The sequence below is a fragment of the Lactuca virosa genome, chromosome 5 (assembly GCF_052849685.1).
Source record: "Lactuca virosa cultivar CGN04683 chromosome 5, Lactuca_virosa_CGN04683_v6, whole genome shotgun sequence".
Taxonomy (NCBI): Eukaryota; Viridiplantae; Streptophyta; class Magnoliopsida; order Asterales; family Asteraceae; genus Lactuca; species Lactuca virosa.
In genome coordinates, this window is record NC_136430.1 from 308,894,026 (window position 1) to 308,916,218 (window position 22,193).

At 34.5% G+C, this 22,193-nt stretch overlaps 1 protein-coding gene and 2 long non-coding RNA genes across 6 annotated transcripts; 1 reads left to right on the forward strand and 2 right to left on the reverse strand.

The window, feature by feature from the left end:
* Positions 1–244: 244 nt before the first annotated feature.
* LOC145116784 (uncharacterized) lies at positions 245–4,127 on the reverse strand. 2 transcript variants are annotated; one of them, XR_013712305.1, is made up of 5 exons: positions 3,309–4,127; positions 3,014–3,078; positions 2,564–2,647; positions 1,930–1,991; positions 245–1,401 (listed from the first exon to the last, which is right to left on the reverse strand). It is a non-coding gene; the product is annotated as an uncharacterized LOC145116784 (long non-coding RNA). The 2 variants fall into 2 exon arrangements; XR_013712304.1 differs by lacking the exon at positions 3,309–4,127 and having other exon boundaries at positions 3,014–3,259.
* Positions 4,128–11,640: 7,513 nt separating this feature from the next.
* On the reverse strand, positions 11,641–15,124 carry LOC145115538 (uncharacterized). 3 transcript variants are annotated; one of them, XM_079051834.1, is made up of 9 exons: positions 14,995–15,124; positions 14,306–14,361; positions 13,897–13,931; positions 13,650–13,806; positions 13,112–13,548; positions 12,562–13,014; positions 12,279–12,491; positions 12,062–12,208; positions 11,641–11,985 (listed from the first exon to the last, which is right to left on the reverse strand). In XM_079051834.1, exons 2-9 carry the CDS (start codon positions 14,331–14,333, stop codon positions 11,860–11,862), a joined length of 1,596 nt encoding a protein of 531 aa, XP_078907960.1. In that variant the 5' UTR covers positions 14,334–14,361; positions 14,995–15,124; the 3' UTR covers positions 11,641–11,859. The 3 variants fall into 3 exon arrangements, with proteins under 3 accessions (XP_078907960.1, XP_078907958.1, XP_078907959.1); XM_079051832.1 differs by having other exon boundaries at positions 14,991–15,124; XM_079051833.1 differs by having other exon boundaries at positions 14,306–14,371; positions 14,991–15,124.
* Positions 15,125–16,045: 921 nt separating this feature from the next.
* Positions 16,046–17,032, forward strand: LOC145114518 (uncharacterized). Its single transcript, XR_013711059.1, has 3 exons — positions 16,046–16,317; positions 16,704–16,757; positions 16,874–17,032. It is a non-coding gene; the product is annotated as an uncharacterized LOC145114518 (long non-coding RNA).
* Positions 17,033–22,193: the final 5,161 nt, after the last annotated feature.

Consider the following 22,193-nt stretch of genomic DNA (forward strand, 5'->3'; position numbering starts at 1 on the left):
ATGTTATAATAACCTTACTTCCAGATAAGTCAATTCAGCTCGGGCTAGATAAGTCAATTCGGCTCAGGCCACACTTAGTTAAATTATTAATCAACACTCAGTTCAAAAGGTTAAATACAAATAAATAAAAGTAGGATACTATAAAAACCAAATCAAAAGAAGTATATTTCCATTTCTTGCAATTACATAATCAAGTGAGAATTTTTTTTGTTCGTATGCTACTTAAAGTATAGGCTGTTAGCAGAACCCATAAGTTTCCTATTAAAAAGTAACCACAAAGAATTTGGAAGTTGAAATTCAAAGTTTAAATTCATGTTGCTCCTTAAGCATAATAACAATGTAGTTTGGCAATAAGGCAAAGGAATGGGTGACCTCGTTGATTTGTCGTTCCTAACGTATAATATCCAGATGGTCATAGCCGAAAAGTAACCCTAATCTACAAAAATGAGGGAGAAGACGAACCACTTTGTGAGCCACTTTTGTATTCCTTTTTCCTTAGTTAAGTTTAAAATGGGAAAAAAAAAAGAAATTAGCGTTTAAAACCTTGTTAATAGCCTTATTTGAATGCTTCTGCATATTTCAAACATTTAAAATTAATCACAACACAAACCTTTTGCGGATTTAATTAATATTTTGAGTCATTTACGTCATTCATTGAGATGTCAAATGCTCTTGGTTTATAATGATACACGCCACAAATTAGCCAAACATTAATTCAGACAATCACTCGAACACTTGAGGTGCCTGTTCTAGAACCTGCAAAAAAGAAACAAAAATCTAAGGTTTTGACATCCATAAACTAAAATATAACAAATAAATCCATCTATCTGAGAAATTCATCACAATAAAGTACACATGGATCTTAGAGTCATGAGGATGTAGGGGTAGCCAGGGTAGTATATTGAGACCAGTTCAGTCACGAACTATTGATGAACTCAAGTTATGTACCAGCAACTTCATTCCCCAATTTCTCAGCAACCCACCATCATGCTTGACCTGAAACAACATAAAAATTACATTTCTATCAACTCTAATAACAAATGTGAGAAAAAATATGATTTGTCAGTATCATAAAGAAGAGAATTTGTGCAACATACTTACGCCTGCCCTGTTCTTACATCTTTAGCTTACTTCGTGCGAAGTAAACAAAAATACTTTAAGAAGTAATCTAATCTAATATACCTGAGTAAAGCTGATAAGGAACTCACGTAACCAGTAGAAGTCATGTAACATCCATAAAAATTATGAAAATTTTAAACTTTTAAAACCAACCCAAAAATCATAAATTGTTTACAACATAGTTTTCAAAACATGTTCCATATCAGAGTTTCCCAAAATCATAAGTCAAACGCAAGGATGTGTACGGTCACGCCTTCACATTACCGCGATTGTCTGAAGTACCTGAAACATAACCCAAAACTATAAGCCCAAAGCTTAGTGAGTTCCCCCAAACTACCAACACAACACATAATCATAATAACAACAGCAAACAACATGCATATGGAGCCTTTCAGTCTGAACCGGCCTACAGTTTATCTAGTACGCTCACATAACCTTCAGCATGACTGATACGCCTCACCAGGCTTTCAGCCTATTTGGAATGTTTTACGGGCCTTCGGCCTGACGGGTATGCCTCTCAGGTCTGCAGTCTATCCGGGACGCCCTGGGTCTCTCAGCCTTCAGCACATAGCAGGGCCGCCTCAACCCAACATACCATCACATATCAACATATACCATATCAAACCCTAGCTAGCATATACAGACAGTCATACAGATCTAACAGATCACTAAGCATAGCATCATCCTATATATCAGGATACAGATCTAACAGATCACTACAGCATACAATCATGCGATAAACCAAGATAACAATCCAAATGGGCCGGCCTTGGTGCCTTCGACCCAAAAGTACAGTGAGGGAAAACTCACCTCGCAAATCCGTAAAGGAAGTAGAAAAGAATATCGGTCCCCAAGTCCACTCTACATGTCACCTATACACAGGGAGAAACCCGATCCTTAGGCTTCATAACAAAATACCCAAAATGCCCCTAAGGTCAAACTAGGTTAAAAGTCAACGAAAAGTCAACCTAGCTGAGTACGCCAAGCGTACTCAGCTCCTACGCCCCGCGTACTCATCCCTTGACCAAAAACGGGCAGTTGACCACGTACGCCCAGTGTAACCCATGGTACGCCCAGTGTATGCAGCGGCCATGCAAAACCTCCATTAAGTGCTTAATTCAACAAGTCCAAACGTCCAATTCTAGATCTAAGCCTAAAAATGTGTTCCAAACCATGAAGTTTCCAACTTTATGGTTATGCATGCTTTAATAAGCCCCAATACCATAACCCTAGTTTGTCTTAACCACTTAAGACTCTATAACTAGCATGCAAGCACCAAGATAGCATTTTTATGAATTGATGCACCTCAAATCTTCTAAAAGGACAGGTCCTTTGGTCTTAGAGTAGCTCATACTCATCAAGTCCAAGAAAATAGACTAAAAACTCATAAAACTTCTCATGGCAAGGTCTTAAGGAAATACAAGTCAAAATCAAAGCTTTATACCTTCTGAAGCTTCCCAAGGAGGCAAGATCCCAGATCCACAAGCTTGCTTCCACACCAAGGCTCCTCAATATATCTTCTTTCTTCCTTCAACACACCAAGAACACACACTTTAGCTCAAAACACACACTTAAAGGATTAGGGTTTGCAAAAATGTCTCAAGGAGAGTGGAGGTTGAAGAGGTGAGGGAAAATGAGGCTATAAGGATGGTTATATAGGGGCTCAACCCTAAAATTTAGGGTTTCCAAACCTGGCGAGTACGCCCCGCGTCCGCTGATGTACGCCCAGCGTACTAGGGGGCCCCCTAGAACGCTAAGCGTACGCACGTACGCATGGCGTACTCCCATTCTTCCAAATTTATAGTTTTGCCACTAGGGCTTCCAACAGACACATTCTTCTACTTAGGGATTGGAATGCAACATAATTAAATTATAGGGTTAAAATTAGGAATACCTCGCCATCAGGATGTTACAAGTCACGCGCAACGATCCTTTTCCTTCATTCCCTCCTAACCAGGTCTGTATCAAGCGTAGTATTGCACAGGGAGAAGGGAATAAGGGAATGACGAAAACCATATATTAAACCTTGACCAAAGTTAGGAACAGTAGTATTCTATATCAATGCTTCAAGTTCTTGTTTATGTAAACCATAGACAGAATTTGAAACACATGATGATATATGGAAAACAAACCCAAACGATTTTCAATATCAATATTTTATTCAACACCTTATGAAAATGAATACATACAATGCCAGCAAACCTTAAGAAGATCTTTCCCAATTCTCTCTAATTGCTTTTTCTACACCCTGAAAAATACATACCAAAAAAAAGCAAAGTATACCCTTGTTAAACTATAAGGTAACATTAGGTGCTTGAGGAATAAGCAAAACCACTGAAACAGTTTGTAAGAGCAATATCTTATGCATATCTGTCGAAATACACATTGCTCAACCAAGCTCAAATTATGTTATGTTCCTCCAATGACGAGGATGAAAATACCCAAAAGAATTTTGTGCCTCTCAACTATATTTCTCGTATGGATTCAATATAACAGAAAAAACCGGGGTGCATACAAACTTGTACTTCATCGTGGTTGTCTTGGTGCTAAAAGGGCTTAAAATTTGAATCGACGTCTTCCTCTTCTTCAGACTATATGGTTGTTACTGGAGTTGACAATCAATTTTGTGTATGAGCTCAACCAAAGGCAACAAACAGGAGGTGAAATTGGGGGAGGTAAAACCTAATCGAAGTGGTTCATGTGATGGCGGTAGCGAGAATCAGATTGAACGTACCGATCTAGCCGGTTGAACAGCCTCTCCCGCCGGCATCACCATCTCCCCTCCATGTCGATTGGATTTTGTGATGTTCTTGTAGGTGTGAGTGATCGATACATTTCTGGGTTGCTTACCTACCCCTCGCTTTCAACACACACCATCAGCCGGATAACCCAGGAGGCATAATGAAAGCGACAAATAGAGACCTTCCTCTTTTACACCGTCGATTCGAGGTTTGATTTTCATCTCTTTAACACACTTCCGATTATTTTTCGCTACTGAAACTATTTAAGTCTTGGGTTAAATCAGAGAGAATGATCGAGAGAGGGGTGTGGTGGAATTGAAATGAGAGAAGGTTCGAGATCTATCTGAATTAAAGATGGGGCTGTAGAAGAGGCAGGGAGTAAATTTGCCAAATCCTGAAAAACCTGTGGCAAAAGTCTAATGAAGTTAAACATTAGTGTTTCTCATTCCTAAAGTTGAGAAATCTTTAAAATCTAGATCAAACTTGACAAAGTGTACAAACTATTGTGTCCAATTTCTAAAGAAGGGAAAATGTATTGTTCCTAAGGCTTTTATGCTTTTATATATATATATATATATATATATATATATATATATATATATATATATTATTTAAAAATTCCAGCAAAATAGATATTAAATAGATTAAGTTAGATATTAAAACACAAAACTCTGCCAGCTTGTTGGTTAAAGTTCTTCCCTTGGGAGTGGGAGACCCAGGTTTGAGTCCCTCAACCCCCATTTCGGCCGTTTTTCCGCTTATAGACAAGTCAGCAACGCTACGTGACGTGGCATCCAACTCAACAAAGGTTCGTCCAATCAGCTAAGGGTGACCTTCTGAAGGTAAAAACTGGTTAACCATGACAAAAAAGAGCCAATCTCATATCGTATGGTATCCAATTTTTAGCAAAGAAAGATTTAAAATCAATGTTGGAATTCCCATTGTTATTTCACTACATTTTGTTTCCCACCAACTGTGAAACCAAAGGTTAACCAACCAAATAGTAACACATTTGTCATGGATTGGCATAGATATTTAACATCAAAATAGCCACGAAGTTTTTTAGCAAAGGATTGTGATGGGTACTTTTGGCAACTAATGACTTTAGCGACAGGTTAACAACAGATGTATAGTTTCGGGGTTTAGCAACGAATAGTGGCGAAAGGCTTTGCAATGAACTATCATAGAACACCATAACATATAATGTATTCTTTCACTCGATACAAACTATTGGGCCTATATGAATAAGCAAACATGTGATACAAACTATTAGGTCTATGTGAACATGTGATACAAACTATTAGGTCTATGTGAATAAGCAAACATATGTTTTGTTAGTAATCATTCATTCCCAAAATCTACAAGTGTAATAAAACTCATCGTCTTTTCATAGTGGTTAATCTTTTTTAAAAATAATTAAATTATATATTTATATTACAATAATATAAATTTTTACCCATAAAGCTATAAGGTCCTCAAAAATCTATAGTGATCATACCAAGTACTCTATCATATAAATTTCTCGTGTCATTTTTCAACTCCTCTAGGAAATAGTAATACTTCACTTTCTCACTTTTTTATATAAATTTATTTTATACCAGAGTTTCAAATATGTGTAAACATTATATCACACTATAAGAAATTTGAAAGAAATTAATAACTATGAATTTTAATATTATTTTCTATATTTTTTCAATATATTTTAGGGATTATGCCCATAATAGATATACTTTGGAGGTGCTTTCCAAACAATAGACATAAAAAAAATTAAATAAATAAATAAAATCACATATAGACATTGATTCCGACATTCCGTAGGGCTACATCTGAGGGCTTCTTGAAATAAACTTATGTCCCAAGAAATACATGTAGCAAAAAAATAAAATAAAAAAGTTGAAGTATATTTTTGCAGAGCTCCTTCCGAGGAATCGATATGTTAATTTTATGCATATTCTCCTCTTTAATTTACCATATTGTCATTCCACGGAACGTATCCTAATTCTACGGAGCCCGTTGAGGCACGTCCACGGAATGTATGTCTATTTGTGGAAACAAGTTTTTTTTGTGTTTATATTTTGAAAAATACCCCAAAAAATATCTAATTGGGTCATAATCCCTAGATTTTAATTATACTTTATAAAAACTAGTAAGAAAGGAAAGAAGCATATGATTAGATGGTACCTAATAGTGATAGTCACCGCACAAAAAACATCATAAGGTATGATGTTCACCATGCTATCCATACCGCCACGTCAACCCACTGCATAGTACAGTGAGTGAGTCTTGTGCACCTTTCAGTCTAATAAAACTCATCTTTATTTAGGGTAGTTTGTTAGGTGTCACACTTGTCACGATCCACGTAGGTGTCACGTCATATTTTCCGCATTTTAGTCAAAACTTGTCATTTACATGACGCGGGTTGTCATACTTGTCATGCTATTTTTTTTAATCAATATGGAAAATAAATATTTCAAACAATTTTTTTAAAAACTTAAATTTCATTAAACATAAAATAAAAATACATCACGCCAAAAAAAATATTGAAATTCAAATTACAAACCTAGAAATGTAAAAAAACGAAACCATGAAAATTAAAAAAGCGAAAGCTATATGTTATATTTTTTTGCAAAATGCTCTTTGGCTTTTATCGCCATTTCCAGTTCGCGTCCAGATAGCTCGTTTGTGGACCTTGTTTCTCTTGTTCAAGTTCCAAGTATCGCTCCAAGGACGATTTCAGATTGTCCATTTTTTTTGTTAGTTGATCGATGTCGTCGAAACTAGTTGTCGCCGCTTTCCCCTTTCGCTTGGCTCGGTCTCTTCCCATGGGACAAGTGGCTGTTGGAACCTCAATAGGCTCTTCTTCATTGAGGTCAATCCCGACATGTTCATCGGATGATTAACTATGTGTCGTTTCGGATGTGTTGGTTCTTTTTGAAGAACCACCGGTATAAGTTTCGGAAGAACCTACATCTTGCCATTTTTTGACAATTTTACAATGTTCCAAACATGTAGACATTTGAATGGCACCCCTTTCTGAGTCCGACATATTTCAAGAGACTTTTGCAAAATGGTTTCGTCGTTTGTGTCACTTTGTCATTGCCGTTTCACACTCAAAAACACATTGTTAAACTCTGTCACCACTTTGTTGACATTTCGCCACTTAGAATAAATTTGGTCTTTTTTCCGATAATCACCATGATTCATCTCGTTGAGAAAACGCCACGTGATTTTCCGGAAGAAAGTTGGACAATCTTAGTTGTTTCCGATCACCGGATCTTCAGAAACATTCACCCAAGCACGAGCTAACGCTTTTTCTTCAGCTGGTGTCTTGGAACCGCCCTTCCACTTTTTTTGGTTGTCGGCGATTCTCTTCCGGCTCTGATTTCGTTTCGGGGACAACTTCGGGTTCTGCTTGACTTGGAAATAGGGCTTGGGTTTCGAAATTCATTGGCGAGTTGGGAATATCATCAAATAGATTGAAGTCATTGCCCATTTGGGATGAGAAATTCATTTGTGGTTGGTTTTGAAATTGGAGTTGCCTTTGAATTTGTGGTTGATTTTGGAATTGAGGTTGGTTTTGGTATTGTGTTTAACGTTAATGGGTAGTAAGCTCCACCAAAGTGTAAATTTGGTGGAGAATAAATATGCCCATCGTTGATTTTGAACAAAGTGTGGAGAAGAATGTGAAATGTTTGAGTTTTGGGTGGTTTTTTTGGTATTTTTTTGAGGTCTTGTGTTAGAAGGGGAAGCCATTTTTTTGACAAAATTTGTATTGGTTGAGTGAAAATATGAAGATGGTTAAGTGGGATAAATTATAAGATATACTGTTATTTATATAGGGTAAAAAGTGAGGATTTTTTGAAATTTTTTTTTGAAAAAAACGGTCACAAAGGACCCTCCAACGTTGAAATCATCAAACCCAATGCCCTCTCTCTCATCGGTAACATTTAGCCGAAATACTGAGCCGAGCTCGGCATGCCGAGAGGTCGGCCCGGTGTGCGCCGAGATAGTCGAGCCGGTTGCCGAGGCCATACCGTATAGCCTTATATAACTTATATTTTATTGTAATATATACATATAGTTAAGTATTTATTATGAATGGGATTTTCAAGTCATGTAAGATTCAGTTGCACATGATTTTAAAGTTCTATTTATATAAATATTTATTTTTAGTTGAGTAAATTACAAAAATGGTTATATGGTTTGGTCGAATTCTTAATTTTGGCCTCTAAATTTAAAATTTGAAAGATTATATCCTTTTGATTTGTGAATATTGCACTGTCCTTGTTCCATATAAAAAGACTAAATTACCCTTTATTTCTTTTTTCTTTTTCTTTCTACAATTATATATATATATATATATATATATATATATATATATATATATATATATATATATATATATATAATTGTTTTTTATCTTTATTTTAATATAATTAATATAGATTATTTACAAAATTATTTTTATCTTTTTAAATCAAATATCTAAATTATATAAAATCATATTTTTATTTATTTATTGCTTTGTTTATCTATCTTTGTTTTTATGGTTTAAAAAACTTTTAATATTTTTGACATTTTATTTGAATATATTATTTAATATATTTTTTTTTTGACGTTCTGCTCGTTTAAATTATATAATGATTTTTTTAACCCTTTTTTGGAATAAACAAATTAAAACAATAACCCGGATAACTATCAGTCTTCCAATAAAACTATTTAATGTTCATTTCTTTTTCTTATATATATATATATATATATATATATATATATATATATATATATATATATATTATAGATTTTATTTGAACTTCATTTTAATAGAATTAATATAGATTATTTATCAAATTGCTTTTATTTTTTTAAATCAGTTATCTAAGTTATATACAATCACATTTTTATTTATTCTTAGATTTATTTATTTATCTTTACTTTTGTGATTTAAAAATCTTTTAATATTTTTGACTTTTTATTTAAATATATACATTGATGTTTTTTTTAACGTTTTGTTCGTTTACATTATATAACGATTTTTTTTATGTTTTGTTTGAATAAACAAATTAAAATAATAAACCAGATAACTAAAAATTGTTCAATATAATTATTTAATGTTTTTATGTGGTTTTTGTTTACATCATTCACTTATATGTTAGTGTTTGTTCTTTTATTCAACTTTATTCAATTTTATGTGTTTTTCGTTCACATCATTCGTTCATATGTAAGTGTTTTTTAATTTATTGCCTAAATAATTATATTTTTTCGTATGACTATTTCTTAAAAAAACTAAGTAAATATATATAAAGAACTATAGAAATCTTATCTCTAATGTTGATGTTTTGAAAGAACTATAGAAATCTTATTATTTCATGGTAAATTCTAACCACCAAAGTACTCTGATTAGTACTACTTCGCTAACTTCACTTTGCTCATCCTTATTTCTAATGTTGCTCGTATAAAGAACTATAGAAATCTTATCTCTAATGTTGATGTTTTGAAACACTACAGAGTTTGAAAAAATGATAAGAGCAAAAATGTGACCACATTTGACTGGAAGGTGAGTTTTTTACTTTTTACTATTACATCTTTTGGTTTTGATTCTACTGGTATGTGAAATTTGTGGATGTTTTTAACACCATCTTTTCATTTAATCGACTCTTTTTTTACTTCTATTTATGTATTATTTTAGCATCAAACTTTAATTTGTCTTTGCATTTTCTTTTTTCATTTTTCATTTTTTCAGTGTATAATGTGTGTAATTAGCAAAAACAGAAAAAAGTATATTGTTGTTGGTAAGGGTTGATTTGTTCTTTGAAGGTTTAAAAAGAGAAAAAAAAAGGAATGAAGAAGGATATGAACGACTTGCTTCTTAAATGCAGAAAATGAGGCAAAATAAAAGGAGTAAAAAAGTACTCGGAAGGTCTTTTATAACATGGTTTTCTAAAGTTTTTTTCCCTTAAAATAGTTTTAAAAAGATTTTTTCTTATTAAAACATTGTACTTTCAAAGTACATTGCTATAATTGGGTTTACTTTTAAAACAGCCACCAAAAACACTGAAACACACATCTACAAGTTTAAATGCAGTGGGTTAGGTTGAGGCATATGACAGATAAAAAAATGAAACAAAAATGACCAAAATATGTCCAACACTTACTGTACAGGTGGTGTATTGCAAAATAAATGAAAAAGAACGAATTGTTTCTCCTATGTTTACCTTTACAGTAGGTGTAGTCAAAACAACTCTAAAAATTGATTTTTTTATCAACTTCACATTTTAAGTCCCTATATATAGGTTATATGTACTAAGATGACACAACTTAAATTCATCTTACATTTCAACCCGACTAACATGTACCTTAATAACAATCTACTTTAAAAGTATGATGTTTTTGATATAAACTTCATTCTTTTTCTCTCAAAACTTTAAAACTCTATTGTATGTATTTTCTGTGTTTATTTATGTTTGTCCTATTAAAACATGGCACTTTGAAATTTCTTGAAATATTAATGTATTTTCATAGGTTTGTTGGTGTGTCATTGTTGGATATTACCTCTATAAAAATTTAGTGGTGCAAAGTGAATTTGATACTTGATTCTTAACTTAGATCATATAAATAAATTGTGCCTATATTGATATTTGATTGTAACATTTTTTGCCTTTTTCATGAATTTAGAGGTGGTTATGTGGCATAATGAATGGATGCTTAGTGGGTATGTTTCGAATATTTGTTTGATTAAGATATATTTACTTTGGTTTTTGTTGGAATTTTAATTAAGTTTCTTTTTTTAAAAGAAAATCTAATTGTTTGTTTTTATTTGTGTGTTCTTAGACTTTAATAACGGGGTTTTAATCATCTTTGTAACTTATCATCTCCTTTTTTCATATTAACTTGGTAAAAACAAACTAAGTTGGAAAAAAATTTGTGTGACCATAGAGATGGATATAGTTATCTTATAAAAATTACGAGCAAATGTTTTCAATCATTTATAATATTTTATGTTGGTGAGAGGGTCAGATAACATATAGCTTCTTTTATTACTTAGAGCTTATTATAAATATATAATTTTATTCTAACAAGTCTTATATATTATTTTAATAATGTAATTATAACATAAAATGTAAAATTTAAAACATAATTATTGTATATCAAATCATCTTTTACATGTTAAATAATGGTAAACAAAAAAAGATTTTTATTATAAATACGAAATAACATCTTTTAAAAAAGGATTTTACATGGTTTTGGCTTTTTTTTTATATATATGATGCAAATATAGATTTTGTGATACTAAATTCTAACCACAAACCTCATTCAAAAAAATGTTATTTCCAGCTTTTAAATTAACAGAAATTTTCAATAAATAGAATTACAATACTTTTATCAAAAAATGAAGTACAATGTTATTAACTAAATTATGGTTATTTATAATTAACACTATTTTTTTTTTGTTATTTAAATTTATCAACCGGATAGTATACGGGTTATAATCTACGGAGTGATTAATAAACAAGAATGTTACAAGAGGATATCCAAATATGAAAACGGATTAAAAACTGAAAATAAAACGTTGAGCGGCTGGAGACAATTATTATTCTTTTTTAAAAGATCTCAAAAACTTCCTACTGGAAATACCCTATTAAGAACATTACTAGACATCTAGAATCTAGAATACACATGAATTTCTAACATAAGACAACATTGACATAAAACTATATAGTTCAATGAACACGTGAAAACCAACGAAATTCAATAAAGCACAAAAAAAAAAAAAAAAAAAAAGTAAAGCAAGTCCAATCATATGTGCCATTCAACTACTATCCCAAATCAACCAAAAGAAGATGAAAACCCTGATTTTTACATCTCAAAAACACATCAAAAAAGACAGCAGACAAAAACAACCAAAAGACAAGTGATCTCAATCCCTACAAAAGACATTCAATGTAAAAATCAATAAAAACCATAATACCTAAAATCCTACAAACTACACCAATTCCAATTTCTACGATCCAGATTTATCACCAATGCTGGATTTTGGTGTGTTAGAATTAATAGACAGATTCCGTGTAAGATTTATAAGAGACGATGTCGGATCCTTCAACCCATTGCTTTCTCCTGATTTTAAATTCTAAAAAAACAAAAAAATACAACTTTATATAATAAACAAAAGTACATTGCTATTTCTTCAGTATTAAATTATTTACCTCTGTTTGAAAAGCAGCTTTACTAATCCGTTTTGCTTTAAGTATCTTCTCCCTGTTCTCATAAAAGCTCAAATCATCTAACAGAGACGTTTTTGCCGAATAGCTTTTGAAAATTTCAAGCATCTCCAAACCTTGTTTTAAACCAACCTAAACAAAATATAAACAAGATTCATTAATAAAAAAACAAGTAGAATGTCAAGATATTTTTTAAAATTACCTCTTGAGTGTCTCTAGTGTATGTAACAGGTCTATTGTCATTGTTTTCAAGAATTATGTGTCTCAAAAGCGTGTTAGGAACATCCTTCACAACATGCCATTTAACTGGAAAAAAACCATTCCATTTATCAAGCTGCCAAAAATCCATATTCTTCTCATAATCAACTGATCCAATCATTTCAGCAACACCAACAAATTGGCCACTACCATTAACCTGAAAAATAAATTTGTAAATTTAACAATAATTGGAAATGAAATAAATGATTAAAAGTAAAGTCACTTACAGAAAAGAAAAGAAAAACATTGGTTTTTCCTTCGGCATCACGATAAGCAGCATCTAACTTCTTGTTTCCATTTGGTGTACTTGACCAAACATCATATTTAATGCTTTTGTGAACATCATCTTCACTGTACGATTTGATGACATAAAATTTTGCATGATCATACTTTGTCTGAAACTCTTCAAGATTGTACTTATCGCGTCTCAATGAGAACCCAACTTTTTCTTCCTCAATATGTGAATTTAAGCTTTGTGCCCTTGGGCCACGGGTAAGTTCTTCAGATTCTCCATTGTTGTATGACTTTTCGCGTGGTTTGTATCTTTCGTTTTCATTCCAAAGTCTACCACCAGAAGAATAGTTTGAAAATAGGGCTTGATTTGGGTAAGAAAATGATGAGAAGTTTCCAGATTGTTGATACCCTTTTTGAAGACCCCCAGATTGGTAAGCAGAATTCAACTGACACAAAATCATATAAAAATATAAAAACATTTCAAGTCCCTTTCTTTCTATTACACAATTACACAACTTTTTTAGCTCTAATATCAACACATACCTTGTTGAAAGACCTGAAATGCTGTGACTGAAGGATCGACTTAGGAACTGAAGGTGTGGAATGTTGGCTTGGCTTCATGTCCAAAGGGTAGTTATGGGATTTTCCAGTGTAAAAATTCATGGTTCTTTTGGTGTTGAAATCATTTGATTTCATCCCATTTGATCCAGTAACAGATTTTGCACCGAAAGATGTTGAATTTTCAGGATATGTTGAATTCCATGAGTAACATGGCATGGCTTCTGATGAAGAAAAGTAGGGTTGTTGTTGTTGTTGTTGTTGTTGTTTATGTTGTTGTCCATCAACACCCATATAAGCTCCAGTAGCATAAGGATTATAGCTTGGCATATAGTAAAGAAGTGAACCATTATCAGAGTAAACAGCCCCATTGGAACTCATTTGACTAGATCCATCTAGTTGACTATATGTTCCATTGTGTCCTAGTATAAATAAACAATCAAACCAAATAAATAATTTTCTGAAAATTAAACCATACAATATAAAGATATATATGTATAAGTGTAACCATGAAACTTCTTACCTGGATACTGATAATCATAACAGCTAGTAGATGAATAGTGATCACCCTGATCAGCAGCTGCTTTGTTTCCATTGCCAACACCACCTTTTGCAGAAGATTCATGAACTCCTGATGATGAAGAGGACACACCTGAAACCATGACATCTTTTCTTGAACCCTAAAACAAGAATTCAAATAATATTTCAGAGAAATACAATAATATTAACAAAAAAAAACAATGAAATGAAGTTTGAAAAAACTGTATTACCAGATTTTGATCGTCTCTTTTGGCTAATGGGTCAGCTGTTTAAGAGAGTTAAGTAAAATCATAGAATCAAAAGACAAAAACAAGTTAAAACCACAACTTATGAGGATGGAAACTATGATACATTCTCAACCATATTGGGAATATAAATTTGTGATTCCTACTTAAATTCAATGTGCCATATCTAGGTTTTTGAATGATTTCAAACTGCTAAAGAAATCTAAAGCTAGAGTCTTATAAATAAATAACCAGACATGATCATGATCATGAACAAAGTTATTCCCCACAATAATAATTTTCGAAGATCAAAACCACAGATATACATAAAAAGCAACAAATAAAACAGATTACAAGTCCTAAACTGCGACATGCATACGATATAGTACTAATAAAGGGAATATAGAAAGGATACATTGCATAATTTTCTTGTCGCCCGGCATATTAATCTTTGAAGATTATTATTATCACCTGAAAATCACTAATTTTGGAAGTGTTAAACGAATAAATTTCAAAATCGTATGAAAATTTGGAGTAAAAAGTGAAGTTCTTTATGCTAAAAGATGTGTCAATTTCAAAGAAAAAAAATATATATGCGATTCTATGTAGATAGAAAGAACAAGATTCTTGAAACACGAAGCAAATTGAAAGTACAATTCAAAAACGGTGGCCAATTTCTACAATTGTTAACAAAGAAGAACATACACGGCATGTACTCGTAAGAATAACATCAACATCAACGACAAAATTGGTAAGAATTTAAAAAAAGAAAAATACAAAATATCATCTTTTTTCCTGAATCAACACAGTTCAAATAAATTAACTTGCAGAGAAGTATATGTAAAAATAATCCCATTTGAAAAACATTGTACTTGATTCAACACAACAAATGCATTTGGCTTCAGTTGGACGATAATTATCGTTTGTAGAAAGTGGCAAAAACAAAAATCGATCGTCCATAGAAAGAACTTTACTAAAACCTGATTATCCAACACAAAATTAAGTTTCTAAAAAATAATACTTCTCTTTTGAAGGAAAAACAATAGCATGGAGAAAAGAGGTCAAAAACTTGAACGGAAAATGACATAGAGAATGATCACCGGCAGAAGGCGGCAGAAAAACCGCCGGTGGTTGGACGGAAAACCGCGGTGAAAAAGATGGAGGCGGTGGAGGGGAGAATTGCGGTGTTTTGCGTTGGAAGGGTAGAAGAGTGTGGGCGGGTTTGAAGAGGGGATTGCTAAACCCCTAAATTTAGATCCAACGGCCAATACTTTTTTGTGAAATTTAAGAGGGAGGTTATCTGGACGGTTGGATGTTAGTGGGTGTTTCGGTTTCCTGAAGGTGCATAGGATGTGAGAAAAGCTTTTTGAATTCTTGGATGACTTACAATTTACAAGAACATCCCCTCGTCTTGTTAATATTTCCATTCTCTCACCATTAATCTTTATTGCTGTGATTACTAGATTACTAGGTTCAATTTAGTTTTTTTTTTTTTGAAACGGCGGAGTTTATATTTAAACGGGAGTACACATGAACGTTAGACACGGGTCGGGTCATAATCCGGGCTGCCCGGAATCGCCGCCCTTTCCCCCACACGGCCACACCTAATTTCACCACTTTGGTCCGAGTAAGGCTCGAACCCACCACCTCCACGAGAAAACCCCACAAGGGGAAAAACCTGGGTGCATCACCCAGTTGAGCTAGAGATCATTTGCAGGTGTTCAATTTAGTTAACTCTCACAAGTTATTTACTTCAATCATTTTTTATAAAGGTTATGTCTCTCGTTGTATCAATATTTTAAAAAAAAAAAGTACTTTAACCTTTTATATATATGTAATAGGGTCAGTCTAATGGTTTCCAGAAGTCACACTTACAGGACAGTTATCGAAAACATCACGTCGTTCGTCCTTGTGTTTCTAAATGTTACGTGTTTGGCTCATTTGGATAACTTTGTTAATAACTAACCGTTAGTTGTATGTTAAAAGACATTTATACCCTTATTTTTATTTTTATTTCTAAATTTTCTTATATTACCATTTAAATAAATTCACATTAAACAATTAGGATTAATGTGAAAATAAGGATACGTTTTATACGGCAGACCAACATCGTCTTTCCTTTCCTATCTCACACCTCACCAATCAACACAAACAAAGAATTCCCATCGTCATCATGACTCACCTTCATCAGCCTCGCATCTGCTAACCATCATAATTCACCTCCGGCGCCCTCTCCACCACAAGTATTTTTTCTAACCCCATTTCAATCTCGCCGGTCAAACCATATACAAAAAGACAAATGTTACAGATCTCGAAGTTTCTTCCTTTTGTTCCTCTTATTCTGGTCCCACAAAGACATTGAAGATGAAAATGATTCACCCCTCACTTCTATTTGGATGTTAAAGAAGAGTAGCAACCATGAAAACGGTTTTGTTCTATATATTTTGGAATGATGGTGATTTTGATTTTGATTTTGATTTTGCTTTTCATTCATTCCCAATTTTGATTTTCAATATTTCTTTTAAATTGTTTCTAGGTCCCTTTTTTATTTTTTATTTCGAATTTGATTTTGTTTATCCCATATTTGTTATGTTCTTCAACATTAGTGCATGTTAGTGAACATGAAAGGTTTAAGAAGACACATATTACTTTAAAGGATCATTGTCATTGGATGATCTGAAAATTGTTCAATATTAAATATGTGAAAAATTACAGGGTTTGGCTCAAATGGGTCTAAAATTTTAGGATAAATGATATACTCTTTTGGTTTCTTTTTCTTATGGTTTCTTATTTATTTATTTTTTCAATACTAGGGAATTGGTGTTCATATTGGAAGGATTTGCTCAAGTTGAGTCTTCATTCATTTGGTAAGTTTCTTTTATGGTTCTGCTAACTTTGGTGGTGGTGTGTTTGATAGATGGTGAATTTTTGTCGTTGGTACTTAATTGGGAATGGTTGGACTTTTTTTCACTCAAATTGTTAGGGTTTTTGATGAGACATAGAGATGGTGTCGATAGGCAAACAATGTGGTGATTGGATAAGATGTGGAGGTGTAGAAAATGGTTTTCATAGTGGTGGGTGGTGGCAAATCTTGTGATGGTGGGTTGGCAGTAAGATGAAGGCGAAGGAGATGGAGGTGCAAAAAGGGTTAGAGTTTTTTTTAAAGAAACATGTAAAAAATGACAAAATAAATAAATAAGAGTAAATTGGTAATTTCATAATTATTTAACCTTGTTTTTAACAAAGATAGTCAAAACGACCAACCATGCAAGCTTTTGCAACCACATGGACCAATGAAGTGACATTTTTTATATTGTCCTTAAAATGATACTTTCTAGAAATCAAATGAACAAATTTTGAAATTTTACCTAATAATGTCCATAAGAGATAATAAAATAAAGACAAAACTTCAAAAATGGTCCCTGTGGTTTTCGAAAAATCAAGTTTAATCCCTAAGTTCAAAAAACCTCACAGATGGTCCATGTGGTTTCAAAACTTTTAACAAATGGTCCTTTTCGCTAACTCCGTTAGTTTTTGGCCGTTAAGTGAAGGGTATTTTTGTCATTTCACTGCCACAGGGACCATTTATGAAGATTTGCCTTATTTAAAAAAAAAATTATTATTTAATATTAAAGGGTCTCACCTCTCTCTCTCTCTCTCTCTCTCTCCCCTCCCCCCCCCCTTGAAAGTCAACACCATAAATGCAGAAAAATGATAACTCTTCTTTCTTCCTGATCAAATGAGATATTGCATAATTAATTAGAGCATTTGTTTGGTTGCTCTTAAACTAAACCCAGGACGACCCATGAAATACCACATCCCCACCATTGATTCGATCAAACATCACCACCTCACCTCCTTTTTCTCTCCTTCTCATGAACCTACTGTCAAGAAACGACACCACCACGAAGGGTTGTCAAAAGACATCGTTGCCTTCATTAAAGAACCAACACCGGTGGCTTTAACTACCGTGAATCACCACCATCTGCCATTGTTATTGACTATTAACCCCCTCCGTCCCTCTCCTATTCAGATAATCAACCACCACCACCATTTCTGTTGCAAGAAAGGCCGAAAACCGCCATCCACCACCTTCACCGGAGAGAAAACCACCTACAACCACCGCCATTGCTGATTCTGACCACCACCGAGTTCCTCCACTCGTATCTACGTCCATTTAAAACAGAAGAAAAGCAGCAGAAGGCCGTTGGAGCAGCCCCCTGCCGCACGCCACCGAGTTCCCCCTCCTCCCCCACTCTTGGTAAGCTTTGTGAACTCAGCCTAACCCCATCCTTGTACTTTGAATCGATTCCAGGAGAATGAGTAGACAGATTTGTTTCTTGTTGATGTACAAACCCCTCTTTTGTCACTTTATTCCCAACCCCGGTCACCTTCTTGGTTCTCTTAGCCACCATCTTCATGCTTCTCACAGGCGGCTTCATGCCCTATTTGCCAAATTATATCTTCAATTTTTTTGGGTTTCGATGCTTACCTTGTGGGATTCCGGTTTTGCAATTTTGGATCGTCCCTAGTGGTGCTTCTTCATTGGCCGAGACCGGTTTCTTAGGATGTGATTCGGTGGACAAATATGGAGTTTTCGATTTTGGGTTTTTCTTATTTGTGGGTGTGTATGGGGAAGACGATGAGTAGAAAAAGTTGAACCCAAATGTTGTGAATTGGAAATTTAATTAAGAATCATAGATGGTAGAGTTGGGTGTGAGATATATGGAGTGATTCGAGGGATTTCGGGGGATTTGAATGAGTGAGGTTTGGTAACATGATTGTTGCAGCTTCCATTGTTGTAGCTTATTTTTTAGGAGAGAGAGAGAGAGAGATAGAGAGAGAGAGAGAGAGAGAGAGATGTGGGACCCTTTAATATTAAATTATTATTATTATTATTATTAAAATAAGGCAAATCTTCATAAATGGTCCCTGTGGCAGTGAAATGACAGAAATACCCTTCACTTAACGGCCAAAAACTAACGAAGTTAGCGAAAAGGACCATTTGTTAAAAGTTTTGAAACCACAGGGACCATCTGTGAGGTTTTTTGAACTTAGGGATTAAACTTGATATTTTCGAAAACCACAGGGACCATTTTTGAAGTTTTGTCTAAAATAAAAGTTATATTCCTATATGTGTCCCATGCAATTAACAAAAAGCACATATACTTATAAAATAAAAAATGTAATAACTTTTATACTCAAATAAACTTCGTCTTAATACAAATCAAAACCTATAAAAATCACCAAAGCGATGCATTTGTACATTTTTTTTAAGAAAAACGTCTATCATTTTACGATAATAAAAACTGTATCATCCCCAAAATCACAATAAAAATTTTCGTATTTAAAAATAAGAGAAACCATTGTTTCAAACAAACCCATATCCAAAATCAAATATCAAATACAAATATCCCCAAGATCAGTGTATCATAAAATCTCCAAAAACATATCATCGAATGATGTGTACGATCACGCCTTCATCTTGCCACGATCATCCTCAGTACCTGAAACGATAAACTGGAACTGTAAGCTAAAGCTTAATGAGTCCCCCCCCCCAAAGTACCACCATACAACATATAACAGCATGCATATTGGGTCCATAACTAACAAACTGGTTTGCCCCCTGAGTCCACAACATAAGTCTGGCTTGCCTTCCGGCCCACAGCTAATGTTTGGCTTACTCCCGAGCCCACAACATAAGTCTGGCATGCCTTATGTCTGGCTTGCTCCCATGTTTGGTGGCTTCCGCACAAAGCAACATTGCCTCAACCAAACCATACAATGTCGACATATACATAACAGATAAATGACTAGTAACAAATAAGCATATAATCAATCAACAGACTCACATGCATATCTACAGATCACTATCGCATAACAATATCCTATATACCAGGATACATAACCTAGTAGGCCAACATTCGTGCCTTCGACCCACAAGTACATTGAGGAAAACTCACATCTCGGTATTAAAAGATCGTTGAACAAGACAATGCTCTGAATATCACCTCTACCGGTCACCTATTCATCAAATAGTGACAAATCTCAAATACAAATCAAAATACCCAAAATACCCTTAGGTCAAACTTGGCCAAACCCTTCAAAGTCAAAAAGTCAATCGGGTCAACTCAATTGAGTACGTTGGGCATACTCAGCTGGTACGCTTAGCATACTCAATCCTTGACCAGAAACATGGTGTTAACCTCGTACGCCCAACGTACACTTCAGACCTTATTTCTATCTATTAAGAGCTTAATCCTTTAAGCTTTTTCGTCCAAATTCCAGATCTAGTCCTCAAATGTTGTCCTTAACCATAAAGTTTCCAACTTTATGGTCTTGCATGGCTATTAAGTGCTCAACATCAAAAACCCTAACTTCTTAACTCATTAAGACATCCTAAATCATGCATGGGAGGAAACTAATGTCCAAGATCACATTTTTATGCTTCTAAACACTCCAAAATGTATGAAAGGACAACTTATATGAATTAGAGTAACCCATACTCATAATACAAAGCTTATGAGACCAAAATGGACACAGACTCATAGCTAAACAAGATCTAAGCATAGTTTTATCAAGTTAAGAGCTTTTTACCTTCAAAGGGTGTCAAATGGTGATGTGATTCTGGATCCAAAGTTGTAACATCCCGAGTTTTCAGGTATTTTCGAATCCTTCCCTTAACATTTTTAAAATGTCATTTTGGTCCTTGATGTTGGTTGGAATTAGCCCTGAGAAGCCCTTGTGGCAAATTGGAAGTTCTTGGGAGCTTGAGTTGTACGTTGGGCGTACATGTGGGTACGCTAAGCGTACTAGGGCACGCCCTAGTACGTTGGGGCGTACACATATATACGCAGGGCGTACGCGTGTCCGGGTGAAACCCTAATTTTTAGGGTTTGAGGAGTAATTAAGCACCATTATGGGTCATTTTGACTCGCTCTTTAAGCCTCTAAGTCCCTTAGCCGTACTGAGAGAACCCTAACCCCCATAGTGAGCATCTTGAGCTTATAGTGTGGTTTTTGTGTGCCAAAAGGAGAATTTAGTGCATCAAAGGAGTCAAGGAAGGAAGCAAGCTTGTAGATCTGGGATTATCATCTTCTTGGGAAGCTTCAGAAGGTATAAAGCTTCTACCTTTATGCTTGGATTGTTTAGATATTGTTTTGGTTGCTTTTTGGTATTCTTCTTGTCCCAAGAGTCCCAATATTGTGCATGCTTAGTTTTGGTCATGTTGAGCTGTCCTTTCAGACCCTAGGATGGGTCCTAAGGCATAAAAACGAGGTCCCTTGAGCTAGTTTGGTCCCTTGTTCTTTATAGGAGGTATTAATGGATTAAGACCATGCATTAAGCCCTTTTTGGTCGACCAAAGTCTTAAAGTTTGAGACTTTATGGTTCTAGAGTGCTTTTGAGTCATAGATTTGAAGTTTGAGCTTAAGTGCTTAATCCATTAAGCACTTATAAGGATTTTAAGGCCTGCGAGGGTACGCCCCGTGTTAGGGCGTGTCAGACCCAACAAATAAAGGCGTAAGCTGTGAAACTTGTTGCTCTAAGTTCTTTATGCTTGCTTTTGTTTCTTGTTGGAAAGCCTGTGTACTAGTTGCCAAACTCTTCACTATGTCCTCTAAGGACATACTTGATGAACCCGCTTGTTGAGGAGGCTGTTGTGGTTGCCTTGGCTGAAAGTTCTGTGGTGGAAAAGGTGGTCTTTGTTGGTATTGATGTGGTTGACTTGGTTGATAACTTCCCTGTTGATTTCCTCCCCAACCTTGATTGTTGTTCCATCTTTGATCACCCCGTGGCTGCTCATATCCCCTTTGGTTTGACCCGGAATATCCACCTAAAGCATTTGCTTCCGCATAATCCTCGTCTTGAAGTTATGGGCACATATCGGTTGGATGCCCCACTTGAGTGCAAATACCGCACGGGCGGGGTGTGGGCTGCACACCTTTGTCTTTGGCTAGCATCATTACAACTTTTGTAAGCTCGGACAATTGAGCTTCAATTTGAGGTGTTTTCACTTCCTTTACACATCGGGGTGCATCTGTATACCATTCTTCATCATGGCTTGAATGTTTAGAATCTTCAGCCATGTTCTTGATTAAGTTGCGGATTTCGGTTGGAGTCTTGTCGGGTAAAGATCCGCCACTAGAGGCATTTAGAAGTCTTCTTTCCATTGGAGTCATGCCTTCAATGAAGTATTGGAGGAGCTGGTATTCGGTGATTCCATGCTTTGGACATCGGGCACAAAGTTTTTTGAATCTCTCCCAATATGTGTGAAAAGCTTCTCTCTTGTGTTGCTTGATTCC

Coding starts and splice junctions, on each gene's coding strand:
- LOC145115538 (XM_079051834.1), bottom strand. CDS start 14,333: ATGCCGGGCGACAAGAAAATTATGCAAT. Junction 13,932..14,305: donor CGACAAGAAAATTATGCAAT/GTATCCTTTCTA, acceptor TCTCTTAAACAG/CTGACCCATTAGCCAAAAGA. Junction 13,015..13,111: donor ATTTCAGGTCTTTCAACAAG/GTATGTGTTGAT, acceptor ATTTTGTGTCAG/TTGAATTCTGCTTACCAATC.